This window comes from Chiloscyllium plagiosum, unplaced genomic scaffold, assembly GCF_037043375.1.
Source record: "Chiloscyllium plagiosum isolate Xiang-an unplaced genomic scaffold, Cpla_swu_hap1 HiC_scaffold_37, whole genome shotgun sequence".
NCBI lineage: Eukaryota > Metazoa > Chordata > Chondrichthyes > Orectolobiformes > Hemiscylliidae > Chiloscyllium > Chiloscyllium plagiosum.
In genome coordinates this window covers 12,230,855-12,244,140 of record NW_028270175.1, presented here as the reverse complement: position 1 = coordinate 12,244,140, position 13,286 = coordinate 12,230,855, and the positions used below count along the sequence as shown (strand labels likewise).

General features: G+C 41.7%; 1 protein-coding gene across 3 annotated transcripts in view; it reads left to right on the top strand.

Moving 5' to 3' along the window:
• The window catches only part of espn (espin), a 167,979-nt gene extending 154,886 nt beyond the window's left edge, over positions 1-13,093 (top strand). The window contains exons 13-15 of one of the 3 annotated variants that reach the window (XM_043676084.2): positions 1,964-2,043; positions 2,148-2,159; positions 9,992-13,093. In XM_043676084.2, the coding sequence (XP_043532019.2) occupies positions 1,964-2,043; positions 2,148-2,159; positions 9,992-10,142 (243 nt within the window). In that variant the 3' untranslated portion in view covers positions 10,143-13,093. The remainder of the gene's footprint in view (positions 1-1,963; positions 2,044-2,147; positions 2,160-9,991) is intronic. The other 2 variants (XM_043676086.2, XM_087980336.1) reach the window with 2 other exon arrangements.
• Positions 13,094-13,286: the final 193 nt, after the last annotated feature.

Here is a 13,286-nt window from a genome sequence, read left to right as displayed (position 1 = left end):
GAAAATAAAGTTTGGAGACGTAGTTTGATCCAATCCTTTGTACAATCTTCAGTGCCTCACAATGTTCCCTTATATAGTTTATTTGTTTTAGCTCAATCACTCGAAACCTTTTGAATCTTTCATTTTAGAGAACTTTGAAAAGTGTTTTGCGCTGTTTACAAGTTTTTGACAGCCTGTGTGAAGCTAAACCTTCTCGAGGTAATCTCATACCAGAGACTGAAACTCAAATTTATTTGTTACACTGGACATAATTACAACAATGAGAAGCTGGGATTACTCTACAGTGATGTGAAATCTGCAATATGATGACTCAATTAAATGTAATAGACTTGAAAAGATAAGAAAGAAAGAATATAATAAAGAACTCGGATGCTGGGTATCTGAAACAAAAAACAGAAATTGCTGGAGAAACTCCACAGATCAGGTAGCATCATTGGGGAGAAAGCAGAGTTAACATTTTGAGTTTTGTGACTTTTCATTAGAAAGAATTTTCATTTCTTTACCACCTTTCACATCCTCAGGATATCACTGTTGTGGAGAAGGTGATATAGTAGTAATGTCACTGGACTAATCATCTAGAGGGCCAGTGTAATTCTCTGAGAGCACAGGTTCAAATCCCATCCATCCAGCTGATGGAATTTAAATTCAATGACTAAAATAGGAAGCTAATTGAGAAACCACAAAACTATGACTGAGTGTTGTTTGAAAACCTGTCTTGTTTCACTAATGCCCCTTTTAGTGAAGGAAACCTGGTCTGGCCTACGTGTGACTCCAAATCTATAGTGGTGTGGTTGCAAATCACAGTGGGTCAGGCAGCATCTGTGGAGAGAGGGCATGCTAACATTTCAAGTCGAGATGAAGAGTCATCTGGATTTGAAACGTTAGATTGCTGTCTCTCCACGGATGCTGTCTGACCCACTGTGATTTTCAGAATTGTTTTGTTTTCAATACAGATTCTAACATTTGTAGTTGACTCTTAACTGCCCTCTGAAGCAGCCTGGCAGTCACCCAGATCCAGAGCAATTAGGGATTGCAACAAATGTTGCCCTTGCCAGTGACCCCCACATTGTGTGAAAGAATGAGAAAAAAATGCTGCAGAGTCCATGAATTACTTTTCAAGTCGTCAGTGCCATAATGTAAGAAATGTTAATAAACTGATACCACAAAGACAATCACTGGAAACCTGAAATAAAGACCAAATGCTGGAAATACTTGGCAGGTCAGGTGGCACCTCTGAGGTGAGAAACAATTACTGTTTCACGTTCTGAAGAAGGGTCCCGACGTAGAAAATTAGCTCTGCTTTCTCCCCATAGATGCAGTGTTTCTCCAGCAGTTTCTGTTTTATTTTGATATTGATTTATTTATTGTCACATGTGTCTTGTTACAAAATACAGTGGAACATGTTGTATAGTGTCGCCATTCTCTGGCACCATCTTAAAACACAGAAAAATAAACCTAAACATAGAACATAGAGGCAGAAATATTAAAAAAAAAAGAAAGAAGTCCAAACTTATGACTTAAGTTTTCATGTTGATGACCTTTTATCAGGACTGGATAAAACTTTAATAAATAGACTGAGGTGGTAAAGAAATGGCAACCATTTTAATCAAAGAAAGTTTTTTTTATCTGAAGAAAGGTAAAGAGATTGAGTCAATATGTTACAGTCTCAAGCATTTCACATTTTAAATGTCTTCAAATGACTGAGGTAATTGGTAAAACAAAGATTAGCATTTATAACAGCAATAGGATGTCTGCAAATGTAGTGAAACTAATTCAACCTGAACCTTCGAAAAGACATTGAATTAAAAAAAATTAAGAGTTAGGACAAAGTGCAGGGCAATGGCATCAATTGGACAGCTCTTTCTTGAAGCATCACTCTTAACAGTGATGAACTGAATGGCCTCCTCCTGTGTTTCCCAATTGATAGAAGACCATGTTGACCCATCTCCATTTTTTTGTGCAGGAAGAGCAGGAAAAAGCTCGTTTTGCTAATATGCCAGCATGGAAGAGGGATATCGTCAAAAAGAAAATAGATGAAGAAAGGTATGTGGTCCTGAGATATGAAGAGATGCATTTGTCTAAAATTTTAATCTGATACGTTTTGCAATATCTAATTTTATGTCTTACTTTCTTTCCCTTACCCCCAGGGAGAAAAAGAGGTGAGTAATCCTTTACTAATTTTCTATGTGAATATGAAATATTAAATAGAAGCCTTCATTAATAAATGTGAATTTTTAAAAAATAATTGCATTTCCTTCTAGTGCTAGCCCATAACACAACAACAAAGGGAAAAACACAAGGTTTTCACAGAGGGTGAAGATTTGACTGTGTATTAGTTTTGTACCAGTTAATTCCAAAGGATAATGCCCAATGATTTGTGAATTTCTAAACTAAAAACCGAATTGTCAAGGATCATTTTCGGTACAAGGTCGCTGACTTGAAGGTGGCTGAATGAATAACTCCATATATACACAAAAACATCTTTTTCTAATATGATACTGTACAGGTAACAGCTAGAGAGGGGAAAGGGTCCACATTTCTAGTAGCTATATTTGGAAATGATTATCTTCTTAACAAGGCAACTCCATCCCCTCTGTCCATTTGCCTGTCCTTTTAGTAGGATGGGTATCCTTCAATATTTAATTCCCAGCCTTGATCTCCCTGCAGCCACCTCTCTGATACCCACAATATCATACCTGCCAATTTAACTCTGTGCTACAAGCTTATTTACCGTCCTTCTATTACGACGTGGTGTTTAAGTACAACACCTTCAGTCTTGTGTTGACTGACCCACTTCTCACAGTTGCCCCCTCATCTGTTGTGCCTGAAGTTAGATTTATGACCCTTTCCATACTCTCTGTCCTATCACTTGTTCTAGAAACTTTAATAACCTCTGTTGGGCCCTCCTTCCCTTTAACTTTTTCCTTAAATTTCCATGCAACTGAATCCACTTCCCAGTGTGTAACTTAAAGCTCTATCCATAGCCTGAGTTATGCGATTTTCCAGGACTCTGGATCCAGCATGATTCTCATTGGAACAGCTCCCTCCTTCCTCAGTACTGGCACCAATGTCCCATGAATTTGAGCCCATTTTTCCCACACCAATTTTTAAGCCGTACATTTACCTCTTTAATCTTGTTGACCCTGTGCCAATTTGCTTGTGGTTCAGGTAGTAATCCAAAGATTATTACCTTTCTTCATAGAATCCCAACAGTGTGGAAAAAGGCCACTGGTCCACAGTGACCCTCCAAAGATTATCCCATCCAGACCCATTCCCAACCTAAAACTTCCCATGGCCAATCCACCTAACTTGTACATTTTCAGATTGTGGGAGGAAACCAGTGCAACTGGTGGAAACCTACGCTGACACAGGGAGAATATGCAAACTCTAAACAAACAGTTGCTTGAGGGTGGAATTGAACCCGGATCCCTGGTGCTGTGAGGCAGCAGTGCTAACCACTGAGCCACTGTGTTGCCCCCTTTTTTTGGTTCTGCTTTTTAAATGGAGCCCCTAGCTGCTCATATTTACCTCCACAGAACCTCTTTCCTCTTTCTACCTTTATCATTGGTATCTGCGTGGACCATGATAACTGGATCTTCCCCCTCCCACTTTAGGTTCCTCTGCAGCCGAGATGAGATATCTTGAACCTGTGCACTAGGCAGGCAACACAGCCATCTGGATTCTCGATCCTAGCTACAGAGAATACTGTCTTTTGTCCTGACGATACTATCACTGATTATAGCTACCCTTCTCTTTTCTGCTTTGTCTTAAATGGCTCCCTATACCATGGTGCTATGGTCAGTTTGCTCATCATCCCCACAGCCCCAGCTCTCATCCAAACAGGGAGCAAGATTCTTAAACCTGTTAGTCAAGCTCAATGGCTGGGCCTCCTTCAGCACTACCTCCTGGATCCCTAAAGCTGCCTCACTGGTAGTCACACCCTCCTGTTCCTGACCTCTGACTGAAGTCGAGGTAGTTCATCTGAAGGATATGACTGCCTCCTGAAACACAACGTTGAAGAATCTCTCCTCCTCTCTGATGTATCACAGTGTTCAAAGCTCAGACTCCAACTCATCAACTTAGGGCAAGATTTCTTCAAGCAACCAACACTTGCTACAGATCTGGTTACTATGAACTATAATGAAGTCAACCAGTCCCCACATCATGCAGTTAACAACACAGTGCCTGGCCCTGCATTTCTATTTTAATTACTTTGTTCTTAATTTGATCTTTAAAAATTTTATACTGGTCTTTTAGTTTGTAAGCTGTAAACATTTCCCCGATTTACCTTCAATCTGAAACTAACATATAGAGGACAGTTAAATTAGTAGCAATCACCAATCAATGAACTTACAGTGTGAAGCTAACCGACCCCTGTTCTAGTTACACCACAAATTAGTTTTCCTTGACCATATTAGATTATGAAGATGTGCCTCACTGGGGAAGCACGCTGGAAATCAAGCCCACTATTCCTGGCTATATCACAGAACTTAAATCACACAAAATTCCCTGATTTAGTTGTCATTTACACCCAAGTTGGCAATAAACACATACAGGTTTCTGTTCTTAAGAAATATTAAGACCAAATAAAAGATCAAAGCTATATGTAAACAGTTATAAACTGTCAACATATAACTCTATTGATTGGAACTCAAACTTCCTTATAAACTACCTCCAACTCGCCCACCTGCCTCTATCCTCCCCAACACACATAGACACAACAAAATTAATGTCATGGGGGGAGGGAAATGCTGGGCGTGCAGTTCAGCGGTCTCGGTCCATAGGGTTTGCTGAGATAATCATTTTAGCTTGCCAGGACTTGCTGCTTCTCAAAGTCTTTTCCCCACATGCACTTGCAGGAGGCTCAGAGCAACTAATTAACAACTTATAAAGTCTCTGAGTTGTTTGATAAAAGCAACAGCTTACAGCAACTGGTGAGGAAAGATATACTAATCTCATTCAGACTTCAGTTTTCTTTCCTGCAGACAGAGAGAGAAGACCCCTGACACTATCATTCACACCCACAAGCTGTTCAATCTGAACCAATTACATAGCTGTTGGCAGGCAGAAAGCCTGTGTCATCAACAACGGCTCAGTGGTTAGCACTGCTGCCTCACAGCACCAAGGATCTGGATTCAATTCCACCCTCAAGCAACTGTGTGGAGTTTGCACATCTGCCCCATGATTGTGTGTGTTATAGTCCAAGGTTGTGCAGGTTAGGTGGATTAACCAGGCTAAATTGCCCATAGTGTTCAGAAATGTGCAGGATAGGTGGATTAGCCATACTAAATTGCCCATAGTGTTCAGGGATATGCAGGCTGGGTGGATTAGCCATGCTAAATTGCCCATAGTGTTCAGGGATATGCAGGCTAGGTGGATTAACCATGCTAAATTGCCCATAGTGTTCAGGGATATGCAGGCTAGGTGGATTAGCCATGGAAATGTAGGGTTAAAGGGATAGGTTTAGGGCGTGGGTCTGAGTGGCAGGCAACCAATCAGCTGATAACTTGCAGACCTGATTTAGCTGCACCTGCAGTAAACCCTAGTTTTGAAGTGCCTTGCAGATTCTCTTGAACTTAGAATCATAGAATCCCAACAGTGCGGAAAGGGACCGCTTGTCCCATCGAGTCTGCATTGACCCTCCAAAGAACATCCCACGCAAACCCAGCCTCCCACCTTATCCCAGTAACTCCACATTTACCACGGCCAATCCACCTAGCCTGCACATCTTTGGAGTGTGGAAGGAAACTAGAGCACCCAGCAGAATCTCACACAGACACAGGCAGAATGTGCAAACTCCACACAGATAGTCACCCAAAGCTGGAATGAAACCCTGTCCCTGGCGCTGTGAGGTAGCAGTGCTAACCACTGAGTCACCGTGCCGCCCCTTAGCCACTTGCATGGGTTTTGACCTGAAGGTTGACCAGTAAATACCATCATATTTGACAATATCCTCCTGGGGAGGGCACTGATTTTCAAAGACATTTAGTACATGATCGAGGGTCTCAATTACAGGAAGTGGGTCTTCCCATTGAGAGTCATATCCCTGCCTCACTGGTGGTGCGCGGCTTGCCCTTCTCTTCCCATCCAAACATAAGTGAGAAGGCAAGTGGTGAGGTAAAACACAGAGTCCGCAGAGAGATGTCGACAGTTTAAGTGAACATTTTGTAGATGGAATATTATATGGAAAAATAAAAGTCGTGCACTTGGACAATTTGAATAGAGAAGCTGGGTATTACTTAATTGGAGAAAGGCTGCAGAAAGCCATAAAACAGAGGGATCTGATATCCAAGTGCGTGAATCACAAAAAGAAACTTATATTCTAATTCATTAGATAATTAGCAACTGGAATGTTGGCTTTTCCTTTGAAGGGAATAGAGTATAAAAGTCGGACGGCCTTGTTAAAGCAATACAGGGTATTAATCAGTCCACAGCCAGAATACTGTGAACAGTTTTGGGCCCCTTATTGAAAAGAAGATGAGCTGGCATCGGAGACAGTGCAGAAAAGGTACACTGGGCTGATCCTGGGTATGGAGGGATTGTCTTAGGGGGAGAGGTTAAGTAGGTTGGGCCTGTACTCATTGGCATTTGGAAGAATGAGAGGCAACTTTATTGAAACATACTAGGTTCATCGAGGGTTTGATGGGGCAGAATGCAGAGGCTTTTCCCCTTTATGGGAGACTCTAGGACCAGACAGAACAATCTCAGATTAAGGGGTCACCCATTTAAAACAAAGGTAAGGAGGAATTTCTTCTTTCAGAGGTAATCTGAAGAACTTTTTAACCGCAGAATGCTGTTGAAGCTGGGTCATTGATTATATTTAAAGATGTGACATAAAGTTATCAATAAAGTAAGCGAGAATTATGGGGAAAAGGCAGGAAAGTGGAATTGGGGATTATCAGATCAATCATGTTCTTGAACAGCAGAGCAGACTCAGTGGGCTGGATAAGTTTAGATTCCCTACAGTGTGGAAACAGGCCCTTCGGCCCAACAAGTCCACACCGATCCTCCGAAAAGTAACCTGCCCAGACCCATTTCCCTCTGACTAATGCACCTAATGCTAAGGAGCAATTTAGCATGGCCAGTTCACCTGATTGTGGGAGAAAACTGGAGCACCTGGAGGAAACCCACGCAGAGAATGTGCAACCTCCACACAGACAGTCGCCCGAGGCTGGAATCAAACCTGGGACCCTAGTGCTAACCACTGCGCCACCGTGCCGCCCTACTTCTGCTCCTACACCTGTCCTTACTCACCTCTGGCCTGGGTCTCTGGTTGATACTGGGCCCTTATTGGGTGTATTGCTGGCAGCATCCAGTGCAATTGGATGGTACTGACAGGCAATGGAGAAACAGGCAGCTGGCCAGCAGCTCCCAAGGGGTTGGTGGTGGAGAGGTCTGAATTCTCCCTCCAGGGTCATGGATGGGGAGATGGGAGGATTCAGTACTGGCCACCCAAGTGACCATCAAGCATTTATCAGGTCAGGCCTACTCCACTGAAGCAGGCTGGTCTCTTCGCAGTTCTCCAACTGGTTACCAGAATCTGCCATGGGAATACTGAATTCTGCATAATATTCTATAGCAACATAGAAATTTCTTAACAAAAATAAACCAATATCCATCCAGTAAGCTGTCTGAATCAAAGTGGTGGCATGATGCCATGACAAGAAAAAGAAGGAAGCATATGTCAGGTACAGACAGGAGAGATTGAGTGAATTCTTAGAAGAGTATAAAGGCAGTAGGAGTATACTTAAGAGGGAAATCAGGAGGGCAAAACGGGGACATGAGATAGCTTTGGCAAATAGAATTAAGGAGAATCCAAAGAGTTTTTACAAATACATTAAGGACATTAGGGAGAGAATAGGGCACCTCAAACATCAGCAAGGCGGCCTTTATGTGGAACCGCAGAAAATGGGGGAGATACTAAACGAGTATTTTGCATCGGTGTTTACTGTGGAAAAGAATATGTAAGATATAGAATGTAGGGAAATAGATGGTGACACCTTGCAAAATGTCCATATTACAGAGGAGGAAGTGCTGGATGTCTTGAAACGGGTCTTAAAGGTGGATAAATTCCCCGGGACCTGATCAGATGTACCTGAGAACTCTGTGGGAAGCTAGAGAAGTGATTGCTGGGGCTCTTGCTGAGATATTTGTATCATCGATAGTCACAGGTGAGGTGCCGGAAGAATGGAGCTTGGCTAACGTGATGCCACTGTTTAAGAAGGGTAGTAAGGACAAGCCAGGGAACTATAGACCAGTGAGCATGACGTCGGTGGTGGGCAAGTTGTTGGAGGGAGTCTTGAGGGACAGGATGTACATGTATTTGGAAAGGCAAGGACCGATTAGGGATAGTCAACATGGCTTTGTGTGTGGGAAAACATGTCTTACAAACTTGATTGAGTTTTTTTGAAGAAGAAACAAAGAGGATTGATGAGGGCAGAGTGGTAGATGCGATCTATATGGACTTTAGTAAGGTGTTCAACAAGGTTCCGCTTGGAAGACTGGTTAGCAAGGTTAGATCTCATGGAATACAGGGAGAACTCGTCATTTCGATACAGAACTGGCTCAAAGGTAGAAAACAGAGGGTGGTGGTGGAGAGTTGTTTTTCAGTTTGGTGGCCTGTGACCAGTGGAGTGCCACAAGGATCGGTGCTGGGTCCTCTAGTTTTTGTCATTTATATAAATGATTTGGATGCGAGCATAAGAGGTACAGTTAGTAAGTTTGTAGATGACACCAAAATTGGAGGTGTCATGGACAGCGAAGAGGGTTGCCTCAGATTACAACAGGATCTTGATCAGATGGGCCAATGACTGAGAAGTGGCAGATGAAGTTAAATTCAGATAAATGTGAGGTGCTGCATTTTGGGAAAGCAAATTTTAGCAGGACTTATACATTTAATGGTAAGGTCCGAGGGAGTGTTGCTGGACAAAGAGACCTTGGAGTGCAGGTTCATAGCTCCTTGAAAGTGGAGTCGCAGGTAGATAGGATAGTGAAGAAGGCTTTTTTTTATTGATCAGAGTATTGAGTACAGGAGTTGGGAGATCATGTTGTGGCTGTACAGGACATTGTTGGAATATTGTGTGCAATTCTGGTCTTCCTATCGGAAGGATGTTGTGAAACTTGAAAGGGTTCAGAAAAGATTTGCAAGGATGTTGCCAGGGTTAGAGGATTTGAGCTATAGGGAGGGGCTGAACAGGCTGGGGCTGTTTTCCCTGGAGCGTCGGAGGCTGAGGGGTGACCTTATAGAGGTTTACAAAATTATGAGGGGCATGGATTGGATAAAAAGACAAAGTCTTTTCCCTGGGGTGGGGGAGTCAAGAACTAGAGGACATAGGTTTAGGGTGAGAGGGGAAAGTTATAAAAGCGACCTAAGGGGCAACTTTTTCACGCAGAGGGTGGTACGTGTATGGAATGAGCAGCCAGAGGAAGTGGTGGAGACTGGTATGATTTAAAAGGCATCTGGATGGGTATATGAATAGGAAGGGTTTGGAGGGATATGGGCCAGGTGCTGGCAGGTGGGACTAGATTGGGTTGGGATATCTGGTCGGCATGGATGGGTTGGACTGAAGGTCTGTTTCCATGCTGTACATCTCTATGACTATGACAGTGGAGTTGTTGACTAATCATTATAATTGATCTCTATCAATATATCCAGATAGGAAGTCATGAAAATCCCAGTAAAGGAGAACTTCATGAATCATAAGTCCAAGGTCACCCCATCTCTCCCAGCTCCAGAGTTGAGCAGCCTCCAGCTAGGGACATGAAAACAGTGCTCGACTGATACATTGTTGGAATATTAAATCTGCAAATGTGAATTGTCAGAAAAGGAGGAGAGAAAATTACTGGGAATTTGGATGTGGAGACAGGATGATAAGTTATTTCTCAAGGTTGCTGATCAAGAGGAATTAATGAAAGAGTTTCAGACCCAGTAGATGCATCTATCTCACAGTAATTATGTAACATTGGTGATGCATTTTAACTTTGACATTAGGCAAGAGGACGAGAAATTGAAGAAGGATGAAGAAGATAAACGTAAGGAACAGTCCGAGCTACTGCGGAATCTTGGCTATGACGAATCGAAACTGGCACCTTGGCAACGACAACTCATCCTGAAAAAAGGAGACCAAGCGAAGCAAGAATAAGACTCTTCCCTCAGAGCCATCTTCCATTTCGGCTGTAGCGTAGATTGTGCTGTTCAGTAGGTGGCAGATCCGAAGGTTTAACTCATGCTACACATGCTGGGCCCAATGCAGTAGAGACCATTGTTAATCAGTAGCTCTTTCTTCAGATCATGTCACGCCTCTGTAAGTTACAAGCCAAAATTTCAAAGTTTGAGAGGATTCTTTCATGCTTCTACCTGTACTTGCATCTCTCACATATGTCTCACTATCTCCAGTTCTCAGCATTCCCATATTAATTTCTTGAGCACAATATTTTGTTGTGGGATGAGTGTTCAGAGCTGGTTACCGTCATGATGATAATGGTTTGTATGTTCACAACCCAAAACGAAACAGTTACAACAACATATTCCCGATATAATTAATCTCTTTTTGATCTGTGAAATGACAGTCTGATTTTAAATTATGGGGTATGCCAGACAAACACATTTCTGGCCTACTTACACATTGAATGTGTTGGATAATTAATTCAGCTTGTGTTTATTAAAGAGGTTAATGAGAGTAAGCACAAACTCAGATGGTAAATGAACTGCTGAAGTTTACAACAGAGAAGACTGAATTGGGATATTTCCTGGTTCAGTCTGTGGTATGTTAGTTCACCTCAGCTGGGTCTGTTAGACATCACACTGCTCGCGTTAGATTCAGAGTAAAGTCAGAAGCCACACAACACCAGATTATAGTGCAACAGATTTATTTGTAATCACAAACTTTTGGAGTGCTGCTCCTTCATCAGGTGAAGTCACCTAATAAAGGAGCAGTGCTCTGAAAGCTTGTGATTTCAAATAAACCTGTTGTACTATAACCTGCTACCATGTGATTTCTGACTTTGTCCACCCCAATCCAACTCCGGCACCTCCTTATCATAGATTCAGGGAAGGCAAGGTGAAGATCGGCTCCCAACTCCTGATGTCTCTTGTCGACATAGAGTTGTGATCCCTGCCATAGTTTGTTACATACCCCATTAAAATCCATTGTCATGAATAGGACCACAGCCATGCATGAACTTCGATAGGGAATAAAGATGGGTTGTACAATTGCAGCTGTGTTTCAGCTTAGATAAAGAGGCTGTTTAATGTCTGTGGATTCATACCTCAGTATCAGCACTGACAGGGGAGAGGAGAGAGGTGCCAGCGACTATATATAATACACTTCTTAACCCAGCTTAGCAGATATGGGGATGTGAAACAGTTGAGTACATATCAAAACCTTACTGAACAGCACTACTTACTCTGTTAGTTGCCTAATAGGGTTGTTCAAAGGAATGGTTTATCTCTGAGCAATGATGACATGATAGATAAACACAATTGTAGGAATTCCTGTCTGGATTCTGGCACATTGCATATCTATCAATGTTGTATATAATCAAACCACTTATTTTTCTTATGTGTAACATAATTGTTCTCCAGACATTAATGTACACACAGGGGATGTGTCTCTTGTAAAGATATGCTTGTGATGTTATTTACAACACAGTTTGTGAATGTTATATATTTTCTTGGATGCCATAACAATGTAATGGAAAAAGTGGTACAGATATCATTGCCATTAGCCTATTTTCCACAACTGAAGATCTTTCTGCGTCTTTTTATTTTGCATCCTTGTGCAGTTAGTTTCTCAGCAGCTGTGTCTCTTGCCCAAAATATCTTGACCATTTAAAATAAATCACTGAAATAACTTTCTGATTACCATTTTGTTTCTGCACCATCATCATAGAGTTATACCGTCATAGAGTTGTACAGCACAGAAACAGACCCTTTGGTCTAACTCATCCATTCCAACAAAATATCTTAAATTACTCTAGTCCCATTTAGAGTCATACAGCACAGAAACAGACCTTTCAGTCTAACCAGTCTTTGCCAAACATAATTCTAAACTAAATTAGTCCCACCTACCTGCTCCTGACCCATATCTCTCCAAACCTTTCATGTACTTATCCAAATGTCTTTGAAGTGTTGTAATTGAATCCACTTCCACCACTTCCTCAAGAAGTTCATTCCAAACACAAACCACCCTCTGTGTAAAGAAATTTGCCCCTCATGTCTTTTTCAAATCTCTCTCCCCTCACCTTAAAAATGTGCCCCCTTGTCTTGAAATCTCCCATCCTAGGGAAAAGACAACTACCATTAACTCTATCTATACCACTCATTATTTTATAAGCTTTTACACGTTCACCTCTCAACCTCCTAAGCTCCAGTGAAAAAAGTGACAATTAATGGAGCCTTTCTTTGTAACTCAAACCTCCATACCTGGCAACATCTGAACCCTCTCCAGCTTAATAATATCCTTCTTATAACAGGGCGACCAGAACTGGACATAGTATTCTAGATGAGGTCCCATATCCCTCTAAACCCTTCCTATTCATGTGCTCATCCAATTGTCTTTTAAAATTTGTAAAAACAACTTCTACCAGTTCCTCTAGCAGCTCATTCCATACACGCACCACCCTCAGGGTGAAAAGGTTGCCCTTAGGTCCCTTTAAAATTTTTCCCCTCTCATATTAAACCTATGTCCTCTGTTTTTGGACTCCTCTACCCTGGGAAAAAGACCTTGGCTATTCATCTTATCCATCAGTGCATATTCTCATGGAGTAAAAAGAATGAAGGACTTTATTGATGCAGCTGTTCAATGCACTGCAATCTCTCAACATCACTGAAACACCAGACCTGGCAATAAATAAATGATGGTTGTGTTATCTTGCTGTGTCTGAGTTGGCTACAATGTTTCCCTACTTTTCAAGAATGAATACATTACCAAATGATTTAATTAATTGTAAAGAACTTTAAGAATGACATGAAAGGCAATTTACAAATGGAAACACTTCTGAACTCAGTTGTTAAATTAGACTTAATGGGCCAAATGGTTTCCTTCTGTGCTGTATTATTCTATCAGCGTGGGAAGTGAAGAGATGGTTAAGACAGAGAATTACTAAAGAAGAGTGCACCTCAGTCAATTGAATCCTCACCTCTCTTCGTGCTTACAGACACTTGCCAGCAGGAGGCAGTGAATGATGATTAGAAGTGGGGTTTATTTTCTGATAATGCTGTAAATAGTCACTTTGAAAAGTTGAGTAGCCAGTTAGCTGGGATGGCTGGTTTGCAATGCAGAATA